This window comes from Anser brachyrhynchus, assembly GCF_964034855.1.
Source record: "Anser brachyrhynchus genome assembly, chromosome: 14".
Classification (NCBI taxonomy): domain Eukaryota; kingdom Metazoa; phylum Chordata; class Aves; order Anseriformes; family Anatidae; genus Anser; species Anser brachyrhynchus.
In genome coordinates this window covers 4,649,063-4,670,077 of record NC_137709.1, presented here as the reverse complement: position 1 = coordinate 4,670,077, position 21,015 = coordinate 4,649,063, and the positions used below count along the sequence as shown (strand labels likewise).

The 21,015-nt window shown below is 48.4% G+C and overlaps 1 protein-coding gene across 3 annotated transcripts in view; it reads left to right on the top strand.

Annotated features, from left to right (window-relative positions):
* Positions 1–411: 411 nt before the first annotated feature.
* The window catches only part of KLHL3 (kelch like family member 3), a 41,391-nt gene continuing 20,787 nt past the window's right edge, over positions 412–21,015 (top strand). The window contains exons 1-4 of one of the 3 annotated variants that reach the window (XM_080555043.1): positions 412–604; positions 7,830–7,946; positions 10,844–10,950; positions 15,876–15,997. In XM_080555043.1, coding sequence (XP_080411169.1) covers positions 591–604; positions 7,830–7,946; positions 10,844–10,950; positions 15,876–15,997 — 360 coding nt within the window. In that variant the 5' untranslated portion in view covers positions 412–590. Of the gene's footprint in view, positions 605–7,829; positions 7,947–10,843; positions 10,951–15,875; positions 15,998–21,015 lie in introns of those variants that run through there. The other 2 variants (XM_080555044.1, XM_080555042.1) reach the window with 2 other exon arrangements.

The window sequence follows — 21,015 nt, the reverse complement described above, 5'->3', positions numbered from 1 at the left end:
GGAAAGGAGAGGACGGGAAGGAGCGGTTTTGAGGACAGCCTTCCTTGCTTGCCTGTTTCTTCCAGCGAGGGCAGGGAGCGGAGCGCGTCCCCAGAGCACTGCCCAGAGGGCTGCGATCCCTCGGCTGCTCCGCTACCTCCTGTACCAGGCCGCCCACACTCCTGGAACCTCTCCTCCAGCGTGCCAGCACTCCATTTGCACAAGAACCACGTCCGGCTGGGCTGGAGGCTATTCCTGGCCTTACCAGAGCCCCCCCCCACGCCGCTACCTCCGTGTGGAACCCAGCGGCGGGCTGAGGGCGGCCTGAGGCCTCCCGGCTCCCCCACCTGCTCCGGGGGCCTGCCCCAGCGCCGGGCCGGGCCGGGCGGAGCTGCGGCCGCCCCCGCCGCTGCTGTTGCCCGGAGACGAGCGGCGAGCGAGCAGGGGGAGGAGGAAGAGGAGGAGGAGAGGAGGAGGAGGGCGGCGCGGGCTGCAGTGGCTGCGGCGGGGCGCGCCGGGGACGCCTCGCTCGGCAGCCGCCCGGAGGACGCGGCCCGGGGCCGCTCGCAGCCATGCCGGGCCCGGGGCGCTGAGCCCGGCCGCGCCGCACCATGGAGGAGGAGAGGTAGGTGCCGCCTCGGGGGGCTGCGGGCTCCAGCGGCGGCCCCGGCCCCGCTGCTCGGGTGGGATCCACCGCACAAGGTGGGGTTCCTTCCCCACCCCCCCCCCCGGTGGGATCCCCCCTGCGCCGCCCGGGGGATGCTGCAGTGTCACGGTGACGGGCTGCCTCGCCGCGGAGCGGGGCGTTTGTCGGCGAGGTGTGCGCTGGAAGGCAGCAGCGAGGGAAGGCAGGCTGCTCCAGGCGGCGGTTAAAAGAAAAAAAAAAAAAATCAATGATAATAAAATTATCGCTTTTGCACCTGGAGCGCAAGCGGCGCGGGGCTGGCGTGCTGCGGGAGCGGTTCGTACACCTCGCGGAGCGCTGGGCTTGTGGTTGCCTTGTGTGTTGCTTGGACCTCCGGCAGCTGACTTGGGAATTAAATCAGAGGCATACCCGCAGGTATATGGCGCTTTTTTGGCTAATGAATGAAAGCCTGTAACGCCTGTGAAAGCCTCGGGGGTCGATGTACCTGTGCGTACGTGGAAGACAGCATGAGTGGTAGGGCAGGCAGGAGTGGATCCTGTGCCTTCCTCGCACACTTGCTGGGCCATATGTACTTTATTTCCTGCAAGGTGACGATTTAGCTCCAAGACCTGCGTGCAGAAATGCTCCGAGTCGACCTAATGCCCGCTGAATGCATAAAAGAGATTATTGCTGCTCAGGGACTACGGAGGTGCCGGGGAGGTGGTCAGCACTCGCCGCCTTCTCTGCATGCCTTTTTCCTCCCTGCTGTCTGGGTGCCTTTCCTACACCAGCAGCACACTTGTACAGCTTCAAGCTAAACACTAAGCTGTATCTTTTTTGTATTTTTCTTTTGAACAGGATATGCTGAGCGCTTCCTTTTCAAGTTGTGCTGGTGACCTTGCAGGGGGTGGCGGAACAGAGAGGGGGCTTGACCTGCTGGTAGCACTGATCCTCAGGGCTTGACACAAGTTTTGTTTAAATATGATACATTGGAAAGTTAAACCGGGGTCAGCCCCCAAATTCTGGGTGTTTTCCCTCTGTTGAAGGACAGCACTTGCTGCAGCCTGTCAGAGTTACTTCCCAGGCTCTGAAGGGCAGCTTTCTACCCTTAAGCGACCCCACAGTTGCAATTCTTTGAGTATTTAATGTGCAATGCACCCTTTCACAGCTGTCATGTCTCTCTAAATTACACTGTACAGCTTCTATTTCCAGCAAGGGCATGACTAACCAGCTATTGATATTAAATGAAATATTAATATCCAGATATTAATTTCCAGTGCCTTGAAACCTTACATTGTCATGTTAGATGTTAGGCTATAGAGTGTTTTCCTCTTTTTTCTTTTTCTTTTTTTCCTTTGTCTATGTAAATGAGCCTAGTGTTTGAGGAAGTGGAGAGGAGCTGTTTTGGTACCCCCAGGCTGTGCTCATCCTTGGCACTGTCACATATTGGGCCCCATATTGCACGGGGCCCTCTTGCTGGGGATTCAGCGGGGAAGAAGTCACCTGGAAAATGCCTGGGTTGTTTTGCCTCATTCTTTTTTGTTCTAGACTGTCCAGTTTTAGGACATGAAGGATTGATTGCCCCCATTGGCATGCTTTCTGCTTCTGGAAGTGAAGAATGCTTATCCAAATTGCTGTTTTCATTTCTAGTTTTTGGGAAGAGGAAGGAAGCCTGGAGGTGGCCACAGGCAGTAACAAAGTGGGGTTTGACTCCTGGCAAGGAAAGCTGGAAATATTAATTTGCTTTCTCGTTGGAAAGGACACGTTGTATAGAACCGCAGCAAAGCTGCTTTGCCTGCTCTGAACGAGACTTGAGAGGAGGCTTTAGAAAATGACCTTGCTTGATAAGTGCTGTGGTGGTGAGTGGGCTGGCGGCTCTGTGGGAAGGTTCTGCTCCTGTTTTTGTACTTTTGCCTTGCATTTCGACTCAAAAATATGTCATGCAGATTAGGCCTTAAATTTTACACTCTGTGGCTTTTATGACAGCAGAATTCCCCCTGGTTTTTAATTTGCCATTTTTGTAGTTCATGAGGAACACATTACTGGTGCTTGCATCACCTCTGACTCCAGTCCCAAGCCTGCCAGGACTCAAATATCCTGCTAGCTTGCACATCGGAGTTGTTCAGTGGTGTCATGTGCCCATGTCATTGCACAGGGGCAGAAGCAGCCGTGGGCAAGGGGGATTTAACCTGAATGTACACATCTGGCAACAAGTTATCCCAGAATCCTGATTCTTTTTGCTGTGCTGATGGAGCCTTTAATTTTATGGAGAAAATACATAATGGTGTCTGGTTGGGCTTGGTGCTCTGAGTCTCTATGTGCAAGATTTTTGAGTTTGGAAAGGAAAAATTATTATTATTTTTTTTACATCTGTGATTTTTAAATATCTCTCTGAGTGGTGGTAGCCTCTTCACAGTATTTTTCTGAGAAATATGGAGAAAGCATATGGTATTCTTGTCATTTGGGTTATTTTTTGTTGCTTCCATTATTGTCAGTGAATACTTTCCTCAGTAGTTCCTGAAGTCTGCTTTTCCCCTGAGGTCTCCTGTCTCCGTTGATATGTACTTCTGGGGGTAAGTTGTGTGCCAATTATGTATTTGTCTAAGTTAATGTCTCCGTGCTGATGTAGGCACTGAAAAAGTTCAACTAAATAGGATAAAAATGCTATTTAAAAATCTTTTCCATTATGCTCTATCTTAAATGTTTTAATAATAATGTTTCTTTGAAATCCTCTTAAAATCCATGCGTTTGAACTCCTTCAGTCACATTTTTTACTGTCTTGGATATACATAAAAAGAAATTCAGAAATTAAGATTTCATAAATATGCTGCTACACTGACCTCCTTTTCTTACTGTGTGTCTGACTCGAGGAATAACACTATTGGGCATAACGTGTTGGCTCCATGATTTTGGTCATTGATTCTAAAGAATTATTGCAGTAAAGAAATAAAAATACTTCAGGACTAAATTAATGTTTTGGTCCTAATTTATCTTAACGTGGCGTTTCAGCTTTGAAGACTAGTAGCTGCTATTAGGTACCTTTCAAATTTTTCGATCGGAGCTATGCCAGACCTGTCAGAAACTACAAACATCACTGTAAAATGTCAATCTTTAAAGTATCCCGGAAAGAAGTGCCCAAGGCTTTGCAAATTTGCAGCTAACGTGCCACTCATCTCAGCACAGAGACACGAAGCGCCCGTGGGGGCGCGGGGCTGACGGGGCCGGCCGTGAGGGCAGCGCTGGGCCTGTGGAGACGAGAGCGGCTCCCGGAGCCCCCCGGTGCTGTGTGGTGGTTTCCTTCTGCTCTGAAGGAAAGCTCGTCTGGAAACTGCCCCTCCTTTAGGGTGAACTTCTGGCTCCCGTAAAGCCTGTCTCAGAACTGATTTTGGCAGAGCCTTGATTTTTTGTTCCTGGGGTTTACCAGCTCTCCACGCGGCAATGATCTTGCAAGGGGACAGTTTAGCTCTAAGGAGGGCTTTTATTCTTTCACATAATCTACAAAGACATCTGTAATTACTGCTGGTAACTAAGGCAACCCAACTTTATAGTTGATGCATGCACGCAGCAGAGCTGCGGGTTATGGGTGTTTAAAATACCTTGCCGTGGGTTGGTATGCGGCCGCGCTCAGGCAGGAGCTGCGGCAAGCCTGCGGGCGGCTTGAGCCAAGCCCTGCTGGTGAGCCTCGGAGAGGAGAAACCGTGGTGGAAATAGGGCTCTATTAACTTGGCTGACATAATCTGGGGCTCTGAAATGGGGGTGCGTTCGTTCGACTCGGGGACGGCGTTGAAAAGCCACACGGGAAGCGGCGGTGGGGTTGGCGCGCTCTGAAAGGACGGGCCTCTTCGCTCATCTGAGGAGAGTCCTGCTGCGTCCCTAACGAGGCTGTTCATCTGGCCCAGGGAAATTAAATCATTTGTCCATTCACTCGGTGCACGGCCTCAGATAGCCCAGGAATAGAACAAATTGCTCCTGGCACCCGGCCTGCCGGTCCCGCTGGGGCGGTAGGACATCAGCTCCTCGAACTGGGGGCGCTGGGGGCAGCGTCCCTGTGCTGGGCTGTGGGATCCCGCACGCCCCGCTCGGTGCCTTTGATCCGAGGACTTTGTTCTCTCCTTGTCTTTGTTCCGTTAATAAAATAACGGAGTAATTCCGAAGCATAACAATTCTCAGCGTAGTGGGAGAAGCCTCAGGTCTGGGTTATGTAATGCATTATTCCGGTCTTCGCAGGGGTAGCTTTTTTTTTTTTTTTTGTGGCAGGTTGCATTTGCTTGGAGCATGTAGGTTCTTGCATTTCGATGTTGGAAATGTGTTGGTGATATCTGCGAGTTCGTGCATGGGGGTGTGAGATCTCTCTCCCAGACAAAAATCAGCCTCCATACATTAATGGAGAGAAATTCTATGGAAGCTGACTCAGTTTCAAAAATGAGTTAAAGGCTCTTGGCCGTTTATTTTTTTTAATGTTTCTTACATGAGTCATTTGGAAAGAACTTTAAATAGCATATCTTGATTAAATTTTTTTTTTTTGAAACAAGTTGTTAACCAGATAATCTGCAGTATTTTCTTGTGGTGATCCTTTGGCTCTTTGGTAAAGTGCGAAATTCACCCCTGCTAGTAAATCTGAGAATGTCTTTCAGGATGCTTTTCAAAAAGTTACTTTTCATGCTTTTTAGGAAGAATTGATTGATCTTTTTCAAAAGAAGTAAGGTCTTTGCTTTTAAAATACACAGACAAATGGTGGCGGAGTTGAGGCTTTATGGAGACTTGTTGATCTGACATTTACGTTGGCGTTCAATGAAACTTGCTGTGCCCTCTGATCTGTATCTTGTGCCAGCTGAAAAGTTTGAAAATAACGAATCTTTGGTCTCTGGCATTGGAGTGCTAACAAATAAATCTCAGCAGAGTGCTTTTCCCTATTCAAGAAGCCTCGTGATGTCTGCGTGCAGGGCTTGAGTTCGGATCCTGTGAGGTTGATCTCTGACCATGACCGCAAGCAGTGCCCTGCGGTGGCCCTGCTGTGCCTACCCCAGCTGTCTGCTGTCACCTCTTTCTGTTTCTTTTTCTTTTTCTTGATGTGTTTGCTTCCTGTAGGTGTTTCAGCTTTGGAGACTGAAAGCTTGGTGAAGTTGCCTGCACTGTAAGAGCCCCGCTTTTCCTGGCTTGACCCTGGCGCGCTGCAAGGGAAGGCTTGGCTTTTCAAAAAGCAAGGCTTTGCGCTGGATTTCTAAAGCTGTGGTCAAACTTTACTTGGCCTGAGGTTTCAGCAGAGGCTTTTGATTGATGCAGCGTAGAGGCTGAGCTGAATCAGGCTATGTCCCTGTGGCAAGGAGGCTCCCTCGCTGCGGCGTGCAGACCTGGGTGAGAGCCGAAGGCTGCTGAAACTCCATGCCTGGGGTGCTGCTGGCACAGAGCACTTTCAGCTTTCTCCAGGGACAGAAAAACTGGTTGTGTTGTTGCCTGGTGCCAGCCCTGTGAGTACTAAATGTTTAACAAGAGGTACACTCCTTTCTGGTTTTTATCTGGCCGTGCAAGGCTAATTGGAAGACAGCCAAGGTGCAGGCGGGGAAGCTGTCTCCCTCATCTGAGACAAGTGCTGAGTTGTGTTGTGCTCAGCCTCGCGGCTTCGCTTATGGCTGGAAATATTTAACTTGCTCAGCAAAGTGAAGGAATTGGACTTGGCCGGATTTTGGCGTTTACAGGCTAACCTTTGTCTCGGGCACAAAGCTGGAGGCCGCTCAGTATGCAGATGTACATGCAAGCTGCTTGCAGCTTGGCTGCCGCTCAGCGCGGTGCTTTTGGGGGAGGACAGTTCAGCCTCCTGAGGACGACCGGGGGGGACAACGAGCTTCGTGGGGCCTGGGGATGCAGCAGGAGGCGGTCAGGAGCAGGCAGTGGGGAGAGTGCAATGTTTAGTAAGGGCTGCACATTGTCAAGGGGTAGTGAATCATGAATAATTGTGGTTTTCAACAGAAAAGTTACTGCGTGTGAGTACACGTGTATATACGTGCATATGTGCATGAAATACGTATGTGAGTAGAGGCCATCTGACTGTTCTGGGGAAGGATCCTGCATGCTTCCCTGGCTTTGCACCCTTTTTCAGAGATGATCTGCAGGTAAAGCCAGGCTGCCTAGGCTCTTGCGTTAACCTGATTCATTCTCTTTTATCATGACACAAGCACAGCTAAGAAGGGTTACAAGGACGTGGGGACAAACCCAAAGCTGATGGAGACCGTCCTTTGGAAGGAAGACTCTGAGTAGGTCTTCAACCTGGTGGATGGTGGCGATGAGATTACCTCCCAAGGACTGCCATTCACTTGGGGTTGGTTTTTGGCAAGGACAACCTTGCTCAACTTGTCTTATTTGCTTTTGCCGGCTGGGAGGTGTGAGGAAGGAGCTGTGGATTTAAGCGGCACAGTTATCTTGCGCTAAAATGCTGCTGTTTTCACAGGTGGAAACCTTTAGCTCTGAGTGATTTCACGCATTTTCAAATCATAGAGGTAGATATTGACCTTATGTCAATGCTGTACAAAGAGCCAGCGCTCAGAACAAAGTAATGAGGACATGTATGTGCCTTAGGCACCTGTTGGCCTGGTTAAACAGCACATAACTGGGTGCGTTTGGTTTTACTTTACCTATATAGCTTGTGGTTCTGCTAGGAAAGTCTAGCTCAGTAATTCTTTCTATACATTACAGTGGCACTAAATAGACTTGTTTCTAGAACGGAAATTGGATGTGGCCACTGTAAAGCTAACGCTTGGGAAATCTGCAGGTAGTTTTCATAGTCCTTTATATTCTATGCTTAGGTTTTTGAGATCAAATGTGGAAAACTCAACTTCTCTTTCTCTGTGTGATTGTTAAAGTATCCATGGTACTCTTGCAGTTCCCAGTGCTGAAGTCTATTTCTATTCGGTAAGGCAATTATGTTCTGGCTTGAATATCAACTTATACTGCTTTCCTGGACTGCAGCCTACAAGACTGGGCTTTGTCCTCGAGTGTTTGGCACCTTTTCACTTTCTTCCCTGCTGATTGAAATGTGGGCTGGTTGGCTTTCAACATCCGTGCAGAGGTAGCTGCGTTTTGTGATGCTCTTCATGCGCGAACCTGATCGGGCTAACAATCGTGCAAGTAATAACTCCATGCGTGATGCCCTGTGCTGCAGTTTTGGGATACTTTTTTTTTGTGTGTTGCTGAATCAAACTTTCTACTTCTTTTTTGTCCCTGTTTTTAGCATTAAGCAGAGCTCCCGATCCTCTGAGGCAGCTGAGGATGAAAAGGACCAGCGCACAGTGACAGTCAACCCCTCTCACATGAGAAAGGCATTCAAGGTCATGAATGAATTACGGAGGTACACTTTTGGGCATCCTCTCTGGTTTAGCGGGACCATGCTGATTAAAACAAGTGTTTGGGAGACATAATAAATAAGTAAAAATATCTGCCATCTTGGTCACAGCTAATGGTTGCATGGAGGGTATTAATAAGCTAGTAGGAAGAGGCAGCTACAATACAGCTGTTCTGTGATGGGTTGCTGTACCCAGTCTCACACTTGCCTATCTTCCAGTCGGAAGGAAGCCAGCTATGGCTCAAAAACATTATCTGAGCAATATCCTGCTTTTATAGATGATAATTCATTTAGCATTTTCCATTACTTACAGCAAATTTAGCTGTAAACTGTGCTCTTAGCTGAGCTAATGGTCTGAAAACCAATAATAGAACATTTCAGACATTAAGACACCTACACATAATTACAGACCAAAGATTATTAATGCACCGTTCTTATTTTGTTTAACTGGCAGTGTCATTCAGTCTGGGCTTAGCACTTCAAAGTAGGAAGAAAACCCCAACAATTCAGATCTCTACTTGCAAATTTAAAAATACCATTATTGGTTAAAAGAGAACACCTCGGTGTCTTTAAATAACTGTGTAGGTACAAGGAGAACAGGGGCTGAGAAGAATGCAGTTTTTAAGAACCACTGCGTCACTGATGTGATGACAGGGGCCAAGTCTGAATTGCTTTTTGGCTCTTACCTCATGAACCAGGCACAAGTTCAGCAGGTGTTTCTATAGGTAGTTCGAGTCCTTTACCATTCAAACACAGACTCACAATTTTTAAAATAATTCCTATGGAAAAGACACGTGTCATACAAGTGAATATATGTCTTCCCTCTCTCTCCAGATGGTATGATGAAAGCAGATAACATCATTTACTCTTCCTGCATGCTTAAAGTGCTCAGAAGATGTTGTAGGAGCCACCTCTCTTTTGTAGATTAAGTAGTTTCCCAATATACATGTTCTCCAGTATGGAGAAGGGTTAGAAATGTCTCCTTCCACAGATGTCACACAGCGATTCTCAGTTGCATAAGGAACAGAAAAAGGAAATATCTTTCCCTTGTAACAGTTAAATGAAGCAGAGTATGTTTTCTTTTTTATATTGGTATCCCTCTAGTCCTCTCTTTGTACTGAAAGCAAAAGATCTGAAAATAGAGGTTTGTGCAGCTATATTCAGAAATCTATTGTGCTACCATTATTCCTTTGTTAATTGAAGCATAGTGGGAATAGCTGGAGACTGACAATGTTTTTTTAGTGCCTGTAGTTAGCTAGATCTTGTGCAATGGTCAAGTGATAAAAAAAAAAATACAAGATTAAAAGCTTCCCTTAAGCACCTGTTTGATGTTTTCTTTTTCTGGGTACTCCTCCTCAGCCCCTGCTGCTGTTCTGGAATATACAGTTCTCGTGTCCATTGTATTGTGCGTTGAGCTTGTGATCCGTTAAGCCATCAACAATCAGTGTTAATAGCTACCTTGAATAATAGTGCCTTAAAGCAAATACACCAAGAAATCCCATACAGAGGGTCTAGAAGAATCTTGCTAAGCCTTTAACCTATTTGCAATATGTTGCTCACTTGGAATTTGTAGCTTTCAAATGTAAATTAAATTAACTTTCATGAGTGGTGCTTTAAATAACTGTAGTCCAAAGAAGAATTGAATAGGGCATCTTTTACATAAGCTGAAGGATATGGGGAAGCATCCATTAACAGACTATTAAAGAGCTCCCATTACCACCGTCATCCCTTCCAAACTGGCCTGAAAGTAGAACAAAGGTTATCAGTTCCTACTTACTTTCTTCCTGTTTTCCAACTGCAGCCCTCCATTTCATGAATAATTTTGTTCGTGTATTCCAACATATGGAGGAGAAGGAGACACACCTAGTGCATTAGAAGATCCGTGTGTATTTATTTCATATGCGGTTTCCTAAGAGAAAGCAGAGCATCGTGATAAACATTTCTGAGGAGAAGGCGACATCTAGATTTACAGACACAGAACTTCTTTTTTTTCAGGCTTGACATTTGGAAAGAACACCCTTATTTTGCATTTGTATGCTCAAACATCTTAAACCAATTTATTGGGAGGCTGAGCACTTCTAGCTGTCTACATCTCTGAAGCCCTGTGCAAACATTAACTAATGAATCCTCAAAGGATGTACGTGGGGCTGGTAGGAAAGGTCACTGATTAATGAAGTGGCTTTGCCAAAGACATACAATGAGTCAGTGGGGGAGCTCAGAAGTTTTTTGGTTTTCATTTGGAGCCCCTTGTTTTTATCCTGGTGCCTCTTAATCCCAGACTAATTCCTGTTGCAAATGAAGTCCTCAGGCCCCCAGATAGACTTCACCGACGGGCTGCTCCTCCCTGGGCTTGGGGCAGCCTCTGCACTGGTCAGCACCAGCAGGTGTTTTGCTGGTCATGTTCTTCAGGGCCAAAACATGCAGAAATAACATTGTTTTTTCACTCTGCCTTTTTCCTGTGGAAAGGTGAAATTACTGCTGGTGTTTCCTTGCATGACTGGTACTCGCTTTATAGATCTGCCAGTGCTTGGCTCCAGGTGGTGCCCAAACTCTTAAGCTCTTCTGTACCTTCCCTAAGCTCTACTTTTGAGAGGTGGAGGGAGTCCCTTTCCCATCCAGACCTTGTTTGGCTTCCGTAGTTTTTCTGGAAGACAACAGAACCGTGGTCAATCTTGCAGTGTTGGGAGGATTCAGGCTTTGCTTTGTAGGGGAGCACTGGTGGGAGCTGGTAGCTGAAGGACAGGAGGACCTTGCACTGGGATTTGGCAGGAGCTCAGGTGCCTTGTCTGTAATGGTAGGACTTCTGCTTATTTTTCTGGGGCTTTACCAATGTAGTTTTTTTTTTTTTTTTTTTCTGACCGGGAGTTCTGAAATGATCTTTGTCTTTTCTGGTGTTTTTCCAGCAAGCGGCTCCTCTGCGATGTGGTGATTGTGGCTGAAACTGTGGAGATGGAAGCCCACCGCGTGGTCCTTGCGGCCTGCAGCCCTTATTTTTGTGCGATGTTTACAGGTACCCCTCTCTGCACCAGACCCTGCGCTCGGGTTGAAGGGGCTGGGAGCTCTGCTGTGCCTCCGGCAGGAGCTGAGCAGGGGCAGGAGGCATGGCCTTGAGAGAGAAGTACGGCTCGGTCTGCACTTCGCTGCGTGTGATGGATGTTGCTGATCATCCTTGGCTAATTCTTTTAGGCACAATCCGTGGCCTTGGGAGTGGTGCGTGGCTACAGGGGGAGCGCGTAGCACAGAGCTCACGTGAAGATTATTAGGAGGCTGGACTTGCTGGGTGCATGTTTTTTAATTCCTTAACAAGAACTCGGGTCATGAAAACACACATCATTAACATCAAGCACATGTGCAGTGCCCTAATGGTTGTGGTGCACATCAAAGAAGTTGCTGGCGTAAAAGTTGTAGTTTCAAGGCCCAGCCCCGCAGACGCTTATTCGCGGTCACGGATGTTTAATCTCCCATGGCACTTGTTGCTGCTGCCCGAAATAACACCGTTGTTCTCCAGATCCAAGCATGTATTAGCAGCCCTGCCTTTTTGCAGAGGGTGTTGTTGCGCTCTGGCATATTTTGGTAATGGCAGATGCAATCTCAGTGAGAAGAGAAGGAGAGGACGAAATTCTTGCTCTGTTTGTGTGATACCTATAGGCTGTGCTTGTCACTGGCTGTGCCCAGGCAGAACAGCAAGAAGAGCTGTGTCAGTCCCAAGGCAGGCAAGTGACCAACTTATTTAAGTCCTTCTAGTACTATCAGTTGGTCAGGAGCTCCTTAGCTTTCTTCCTTTACCTCGCCCCTCCTTTCCAGGATAGAAACAGACTTAACCCAATAGAAATAAAACATTTGTATGCTCCAGAGAATGGTGATTACAGTCCCAGAGCTTCAGCATTTTGGGAGGTTTTCCCACTGTTTTATGTTCCCTGGTTTGTGGCCTTGGGGAGGAGAAAGCCAAGTTCAATAGGAACTCTTGGACCTGTTTGGAAACAGGCCACGTGGATGCTTCTTGCTCCTACAAGCCTTTGGGTTAGGCTTGCTTTTATTTTGCTTCGCTGGAAGCAGAATGCAGCATTTCTGAGGAAAGCCTCTCATCTGGGAATCCTTTCTTCCTTTCTTTAATGGAGGGGGGAAAAAAGCCTGTAATGCTGAAGTGTAAACCGATGTCTGAATGTTAGCTGAGATGTGAGGTTTGCCGTGGTGGCCTTGCCTGTGCGGTGAGCGAAGGGGGAAAGCATTCGTGTTTTCTAGGGAGCTGGAAGCGGGTGGGTGCTGGCTGTGGTGAGGAGGCAGAGGAGCAAGCCCTGCTCAGAAGCACCTGTTGGCAGAGGGCACCTCGGAGAGGACTTGGGAGTACTTGTGATGCTCATTCCTAATGAGAATTAAAAAAAAAAAAAAATTTACTGGAAAGCCCTCTGATCTTTAGAGGTCACCTGAGCAGGAACGCGGTGGTGCAGAGCGGGGTCGGGGCCGCTCATGTTTCCATGCAGGAATTCTCCGGACGTGTAATCCCTCATGCTGCGAGTTAAACAGTAATCAGCTAACCACCAGCCGCGATCATGTGGCTGCCTCGGCGCTGCCCTGGGCTGGGTGACAGCCTCTGCGGGGCCCCCAGCCTGTCCCGGGGGCAGCAGGGCAGGCAGAGAACAACTCCCCATTCGCTTTTGGTCCAGCTGCTCCTAGATTTCTAAGGCCTGGATCTTCCTCTTGCAAAGGCTGAGCGTGTGATCTGCTTCCAGCTGTGTGTTGTTTCAGTCTCTGGAGGGTGAGATTTTAACATCGCAGCCTGGCTATTAGCTGCGTTTTATTTTTCAGTTTTGCTTTGCACGTCAGCAGTGCGGCTTGACAGCTGTGCTGTGCGTGCACCTGCAGGGCGGGTGCAGGATGGACGGGGCAGCGGCAGCTTGTGCTGAGTCCCTGCTGGGGGAAATGATTTTTGTGGAGCTGGGGGAACCTGTGGCAGTGCTGGCAGCCATGTGGTAGTGGATGGTCAGTGTAAAGCCTTGAGCAGCGGGAGCCAAACCGAAACCCACGGCTCATTCCCTGTGTCTGATGCCTGCTCCGCAGGTGCTGTTGCTGTAGGTTGGGCCTGATTTTGGGCTCGTGGATGACCTTGTGATGACCGTGGGATCTATCTTACACCACCTGGTGTCCTCTGGTTAGGCATGTCTCTTCACAATAGCTTTGGCAAGTCCTAAAATAAAAAGGCATGTTTTCCATTTGTATCCTCCCCCACTGAAGGAGAGATGGGACCCAGCACCTCCTAATTCTTTACTGCTTTTTAGAGCATTTCGGATGGACAGCCCCTGCTGGCACCATGCCGAGCAGGGATGAGTGGTGGCAGTAATTTCCATCAGTGTAGAATAAAACGTGATAGTTTCAGGAAGGACAACAGACACTGCAGAGATGCTGCTGGGACCGTTCCTGTGAGAAACGTGGGGGGATCTTGGCAGCGCCGGGTGAGGAGGCAGCAGTGCAGAAGTCTTCCTTTCAGATCTCTAACAGCCCCCGTGCATGAGGGGCTGTGGCCTTGGTAGTCAGTACGCTTGCGAGTCCTCCTCCTTCAGCACATCTCTGACTTGGGAAACAACAGAAGCTGGGAGCTGGGAAGCATCTCAAGCGCAGTAAATCTGAGGCAGGGCAAGCTGCTGTGCTGGGTAAACAAGGCACTGTGAGCTGCTGCAGTTCTGACAGCAGCCTCTCGTGACAAAGCTGAAGAGCTGAGCAGGCTGGCGGCAGGAGAAAGTACAAGGAGGAAGGGAGAGAGCAGCGCTGGTGTTGTGTACGGGGCATGAAGGACTTGTCTTCACAAGGCCCTCGTGTCTGTAAGGTAAATTCCCCTAAAAAAGCTCAGCTTGCAGGCATGCTGCCTGTTCTCACATCTTTGTGCCCCGTTACTCTGTCCCTTGTATCTGCTTGGCTGCAGGGTCAGGGTCTGTGCAGCACAGCCCAGCACCCGTTAGGTTCATTCTCAGCACAGCCCTCATCCGGGGGAGGTGCTGTTAATGCTCTGAATCACTCTGTCATTAGGGTATTGGGTGAGCCTTGGGTCTGACTTGGGAAAGGGGCGTGAGGTTTGGGGGTTTGATTTAATTATTTTATTTTTTTGGTAGGAGGATGTGGCTGGAAGGGTCCGGTCCCGACTTCACTGCTGGGACATCACGTGTGAGCCTCCCCTCGGTGGTGGTGCACGGGGACGTTGCCAGTCCAGAGCCAGTGGGGGACGTTAGCATGCAGGGCTGGCAGCTTGCTGGTGGGTGTAGAAGCCCACACTGCCTTTATTTTTTGTTGGCTGTGTCACATGAGCGCCACGGAGACAGATGATGTTGTCGGATCGGTCCCTCTGAGCTATTTCTGTATCGATCATGGGTGAGAGCATCCCAGCCTCTCCTCTGCCCCTGGTTCCAGCGAGCGCTGTCAGTGCCGTGGCTGCTCTGCTTTGCCCCTTGCCTCCGTAGGGTTTTTGTCTGGGTGCTCCTTGCAGGCAGCGCCAGCTCCGCGTAGGCTGGTGTGCACTGGTCTGCTCTCAGAATCCTCCTCTCATCTCTGGAGATGGATTTTTGGGGGGGAGAAGTGCTGGGAGATGTTTATTTTGTCAGTCAAAAAATCCTACGTGCTTTGAAAGCCCCCCAAATTTAGGTCATTTATCTCTTTGTACTTGTATGTTTGTATTCACGGGTGTCTCTGAATAAAATTTTATTTGATTTTAAAAATAGAAGTTGGAGCAAATATTATTTCAGTCCGCTTCCCTTTGGGTGGTGTTGGCCCTCCTAATACTTATGGTCTGGCCTGACTCCTGTTATCTACCTCCTTATGGGCATAAGTGAAGGCCCAGGAGTTTAATTTCCAGGCTCCAGGTTTTGCTCCGGTTCGGACCCCCTTTAGCATCTGACTCCGTGCCGTGTGCTGTGCACTAAATGTGCCCGGCCGCGTCTTGTCGTGCTCGGTGTGGGGATGTAGGCTGTAATTACTTCTCACATAGGCTGCAGAAACTATTTTTCCTCTTAATCCCACAGCAGTATTGAGTCACCAGGTTTCTTACAGTAGTGATTATTCCTGTCCTGGTTTCAGAATTGACATTTCTTCAAGCTGTCCTTTGTCTGTCTGTATTTTTTCATCTGTCGTTTCCTTTCTGCTCTGGAGCTTGCTCTTTCTGTTCTGTGGTTCCTGGAGATCCTGCTGATTAAAGGCTGGGCTGGGTGATCTCACCCTGCGTGTGAATGCTGGAAAGGGACCTGGGGAGTCTTTCCTCCTCCTTCCCACCGCGCTTTTGTTACCGGGACGCGCTCCTGTATGCACAGGGTCTGCGTGCGTGGTGCCTGCAATGACAAGGACATCTTGGACAGATGCTTTTTGTAAGGTGCAGCTGTGCGGACAGGTTACAGCAAGATAATTTAGGGGAGAGGCGTGCAGCACACTGGATCCTTGCTGGTTTTCCTCAGCAGGTTTCAGGTTATTCCTCAAGAAAGAGGGTGGCGCTATCTTTTATCATAGGGTATACCATAAAGCACCCTAACTCAGCTGCTGCAGATGATTCATCTACCAATATACATATTTAAATATATGAATAAAGCCCTCCTAAGGCTTGTCCACGGTCTCTTTGAGTCTGTCCCTGTGATGAAACACGGCTGAAGGCTGTGTTGTTTTTTCAGCCCCTGTATGTGTTTGAATGCGGGTGAACTTGCAGGTTCTTTTCCTGCTTTTTCTTTTCCATGTTGCATTTGTTGATGACTTTTATCTTACGCTAGTGTCTTCCAATGTTGAGGTGCTCTTTAGGCTGCATTAAGAGGTTCTGAGAGCCTTGCCAGTTGTCCTTAGATAGTCAGGGATAGTGTCAGGGCAGTCTATTAGATACCAGGAGTATGTGCTGGATGTGGGGGGAGCAAGGGCTGAAAAGAGCTCCTGCCAAGCGAACTCTGACTGTCCTTTTGAAATGCTTTTCAGGAGACATGTCTGAAAGTAAAGCCAAGAAGATCGAGATAAAAGATGTCGATGGGCAGACGCTGAGGAAGCTGATTGATTACATCTACACAGCCGAGATAGAGGTCACGGAAGAGAACGTGCAGGTGAGTCTGGTTCAGCTGCTCCCTGGAAACCCAAGCCAGAAGCTTGAAACTCAAAAGCCTTGGAGAGGGGTGAGTGATCTCTTCAGGCTGCTGGAAGTAAAAGGTTGAGCTTAAAAGAGCTCCTGCCAGCCTTGTTCAGTCTTGAGGCACTTTGCTGCTTTCCCTGCGCGTACGTCATGTTGCATTTAGCTTTCGTATCAAGCTTTTATAACGAGCTTAGGCATTTGCATTCCAAGAAGCTGCTGACTTGTGGGTCAGTCTGTCAAAGGTCAGAAGATAGTCAAACAAGCAGCGCGTCGAATGTGGTTTTAAGGTCCTGACAGAGCAATCTGACTGTTAGTTTTTAAGTTCTTCTGGGGAGTTTGATTAGTTTGGCAGAGCTTTGAGTGGAATATATTGTTAAAATGAGGGCATTCTTCCCTTCTTTGTGTGCATTCTGTCTTGCAGCTCTTTGAGGTAAATATTTGTCTGAAAGTGGAAGGGGTAGTTGAAAGGCAGCCTTACAGATAAAGCAGGATGCAGGGAAGAGTGTTTTGTTGTCTGTGTCACATAGCTGTGGCTGCTGGTAAAGCCTTTTCTCTTCTCTTTCTTTGACTGTAAGAAAACGGCTGTGCACTTAGCCACTGATGTCTGGAAGGGATGCTGGGAGCTTGTGTGCAGGCGTGCTTTTTGGTTGTTCCCTGGTTTTGTTTGCAAGCGGTAGTTTAGGCCTGTTGTTGTCCTCTCGGTGATGTGGGCATCGGGCAGGGTAACAGCAGCCGGTGTCTGTCTCGCTGGAGAGGGAGAGGGAGGGGAAATGCTGCTGCCTGCGTTCTGTTGACCTAATTAAGACAGCAAAATTAGACTGGCACGAAGTCCTTTACTGCGTGAAATTGAGTTCTTGCTGTGGATGGGACACGCTTGCCTGTTCTGGTCCCTTAGGGAGGGCACAGGTTCTTGCTGTGCTGTAGCGTGTGGCTCTTCCTGCAGGAAACTCTGCAAAACCTGACGTATGTCTGCTTTGTGGTCTAAGCCGTGGGCCATCCTTCATGACCCAAGCCTGTGGGTGTCTTCTTTCTGCCCTCCAGCGGTACAAACTTGTCTTTCTGGCCTGCTCTCGACCTGGCTCTTCTCACATCAGGCTCTTATCACATCAGTTTGTGGACCCTGGTTGTCCTGCGGTGAGGCTGTGCAAGCCAGGCCCCTGGGGACCACCGGTGAGGAGACCTTCAAGGTGCCTTTGCAGCAAAGAAGCTGATGTTCAAACCCCCCTGAGCTACCTGTCCACTGCAAGGTCCTGTGCTTAACTGCAGCGTGTAGCAAAGGTTGTAAGGATGTGAGCTCCTGCACTACTTCAGTAGCACGTAGTGGGGAAGCAGAGTAGATTCTTGGACTTCTGGGGCCTCCTGTTGCTGGAGGAAAAATGACATTTACACCCTGTCAAGCTGCCATCTCTTCCTGGGGGAAATGTGAAGGCTGTATCCACGTGCTTTCAGAAACGTATGCGTTCCTTCCCTGCTCTGGTTGTTAGGTGGCCCACGAGCACCCACTCGGCACGTGGGATGTGCTGAGCTCCAGCTGCCATCTGGCGTGCCGGATCCTATCAGTCTGCATGGAGAGAGGCTTGCCTGAAGTTACTGCACGTGCTCTAGCTGTTCCCCCACGAGAGCACCTCGGTGCTCGTGTAGAGCTGCACCTGCGTATAAGTAGGGTGGCTGCACGGCCAGCTCCATCCTGCTCTGCACTGGCAGGGTAGACCTGCCCCGAGAAGTCCAGGTGTTGCATTTCCAATCAAACAGAAAAATAACTTTTTTTTAGTGAAACCTAACCGTATTCTGCCTTATGTTGGCCTAGGGATTACAGAGAGTTGAAGTTAAGAGCCGTGCCTATCCTCATATTTTGGCTCACATCTCTCGGACAGTATGATCAAAAATATGTTTGGTGAATACTAAGATTTAGGCAATGAGCTTTTTCCCAGTCTAATAAAGCACTCCCTTTTCTTCACGATTTGTTTAAATAAGCACACTGTGAATAACTCTATAGTCTGCAGGGAAATTAATTCATAAGAAATGAAGCTCATCTAGAGCAAGATCAACTGACTAGACCCTTTTGTTATGTTAAAAATGTCTGTCTTGAAAATGTTTTGTGGAATTTGATAGAATTTTGTGATGAAGCCCATAGAAAGATTAAAGAGGAATTTCCATACCGTCTGTGGGTATTTAACCACTGAACAGAATGCCATAAACAGGTTAATGGCCACAGAGAGAAAAGTCTACGTAAAAGAGTATTCTGTGATTCCTCAGAAAGGTTCACCCGGGTAAAGGCAAACGGAAGTGAACAATTAAGCCATCGGTGTGGATTAACAATGGCAGCCTTAGGAAGACGTGAGCAGTTTTGGTATTTTACGTTGTCACGTCCTCCTGCTGCGCGGCTCCGTCAGCCATCCAGCTGGAAGGGTGCCTCGGTGGTGCCGGTCTGCGATGTTTCAGCAATGTTCCTTCACCGTCTCGTCGTCAGACTTCCTCAGCTCCCAGCAGCTATCTCGTGTCCGGAGCTCCGATTTCCTAGCTGGAAGAGGGTGCATCTAAGGGTTTTTGTGCAGTTTGACACCCAGTTGTTCAGACTTCCTCAGCAGATGGAAGAAGTGATTTCTGGGTATGCGTGCCAGTTAATTCCATTGGAGAAATTACAAGAAAAAAGATTGTTATATGACGTTAATTGGTTGTTAGGTGGCCCGAAGCTGTGACGCTGGTGCTGGCGTATGGAGAACCAGCAAATCTATCTCAGAGCATGCTAGAGAATTATTTAGCCGTGTATTAGGAGGCTTAGAGATACTCACACTCATGTTGCTGAAGCAGGTGAGTTGTTGGCTGCTTTGGCTGTCCTTGTCTTTGTTGTGGTGTTTTCTGTGCGTGGCAGGAGACACATTGCACTGCAAATAAGAGCCCAGTGCTCTTGTGCCAACAGTGCTGTGCTGCTGGAGCACAACATCCTGCAGATGGGCTGGCAGTGGGAGGTGGGTCAGAGCTGTTGTCGTTCAGGGAGGAAGGTTTTATTCAGACTTGAACAACAAGGTTTTTCCATCCGTGAGCAAATACAATGGGGGAAAAGTGCAGAAAACTGATGACAGAAGTCAACAGCTGTCCCCGATCTGAAGGTGAAACGAGTGACACAAGAATTGGAGCAGTTGTGTGTGGAGTTCCCTCTCCAGGTACAGGTTACTTTTCTGCACCTGTGGAAATCCATATCCTTCTGGAAGGCAAGAAATTATAAAAATGATCCAGTTGGGCTTCCACTTCAAAGAAAAAGTGCTTCTCCACCCAGAAACGCAGTGTGGTAAACATCTGCATTCATAAGGTTCTTGGTGTGCTTATCTTGGAAAAGAAATAGTGCTGAAGCTGCCGGAGATCATGGGGTTGGTGTGTCCAGGCTGGCTGTGACACTGAATGGAGATCTGAGAGGAGGCTTTTCATTCTCCTAGGAGCTCCTGTAAAGACACCCGAACCTCTGTCTGTAGACAGTGAATACAGTCCTCCTTCAGCACTTTGTACCCATCCTTAGTGATGGCACTTAATTACTTGCAGCCTGAGAATTACCCTTCCAATTAAGAAAGTCACTGCCATTAGGGTTGTAATGATTCCCTGGGAAAAGTCCTGATTAACCTGATTTCGTGATTAAATTCCTATTAATGAGGTGCAGCATACCACATGCGTGGTGTCCTTGTACACTACTGCGGTCTGAGGTATGGCTTGTGGAAAGAAAAATGAAGAGATGTCTAGAAATCAACTGACCGGGGGAAATAGATGTTGAAACTGTCAGCATTCAAACATAATAATCATAATAAAAAATGTCTCGAGAAAGGAGGAAAAAAGCTTTGCTAGCATCTGTAGCGCTTCCTTTTCAGAAGTGTGCTTCCCCACCTTGTGTTTCCCAAAGGACTTAGGACTTCAAAACAGAGGAAGGAGACTCTCGGGGGGGAAAAGAAGTTTGGGTACTGCAATGATGAAGGGTACTAAGTGGGTCATTTCATCTCCCGCCCCTCTGTGTGCTCCAAAAGCTGCAGCTACAGCTTGTACAGTTTGCAGAGCGCCTTTCAGCTCAGCTTTAGGAGATGCAATAAATCAGGTCTGTTTTCTCCCTGCTGTAATAACTCGTTGCTTTGTGTCACCCTCCTGGGGTGCTGGAGAGTCCTCCAACAGCAAGACAGAGTTGTGGGTGCGGGGACCTTTTCAGCCTTCGGGAAGTCATCTAGGTGAGATTGGCCTTACAGAAAGGTGAGAAGAAACTCGTGTGTGGCATCAGAGGACTGTGCTGGAAGCCTGGCAGGTGCTCCTCCACTTTTTTTTAACCAACTGTTTACCAAGAGCCTGTTTAGCTGTTCTGTGCAGTGAAGTTGGAGAAGGTAGATTAGGAGGGAAGTTGCAAGCTACTCCCCTGTTTTCTCTCTCATCCCTGTATCCCTTCTTATGCCTGTTCCTGGAGAGGTTTGTGGCTTTCTGATCCTGCCATGCATGCCGCTGCCTTGGCTATTTCACCCCAGGTGGAACATTTAAGTAGAAGCACCATTGTTCACGCTTGGCATTGCCTGGTAGCAACTGGGGAGCGATAAAGCCTTAATTGCCTTCCTTACGCTGAAAAGCCACATTACAATAATGCCGTTTTATCTCTGTTCCATGTGCACTGTTGAGCTATTAAGTAAAAACCGAGCATTTAACCTGCCTTGCAAATGTGAGCTCTGCTTGTTTCTCTGCTCGTGGTTTCCCCCGGGAGCTGTCTCCCTGTTTGGGCAGATGTGCGGTCCCAGCTGTGGCCCTGGATGTGCTGCTGAGGATTACAGCCAACACCCTTTTTGGCTTCCAATTTGACTAAATTGTCAAAGCAGCTTAAAAGCTTTAATGTCTCTGCTTTGGGGAAGCGCTCCTCGCCCCGTTTTGCAGAGGAATAGTGCAGGTTGCCTCTTGGCTGAGGTTACCTGCAAGGCCGTGGCAGAGGAGGGAACTAACCCCAGTCTCTGAAGCCTAGTGTTAATGCCCTGAATA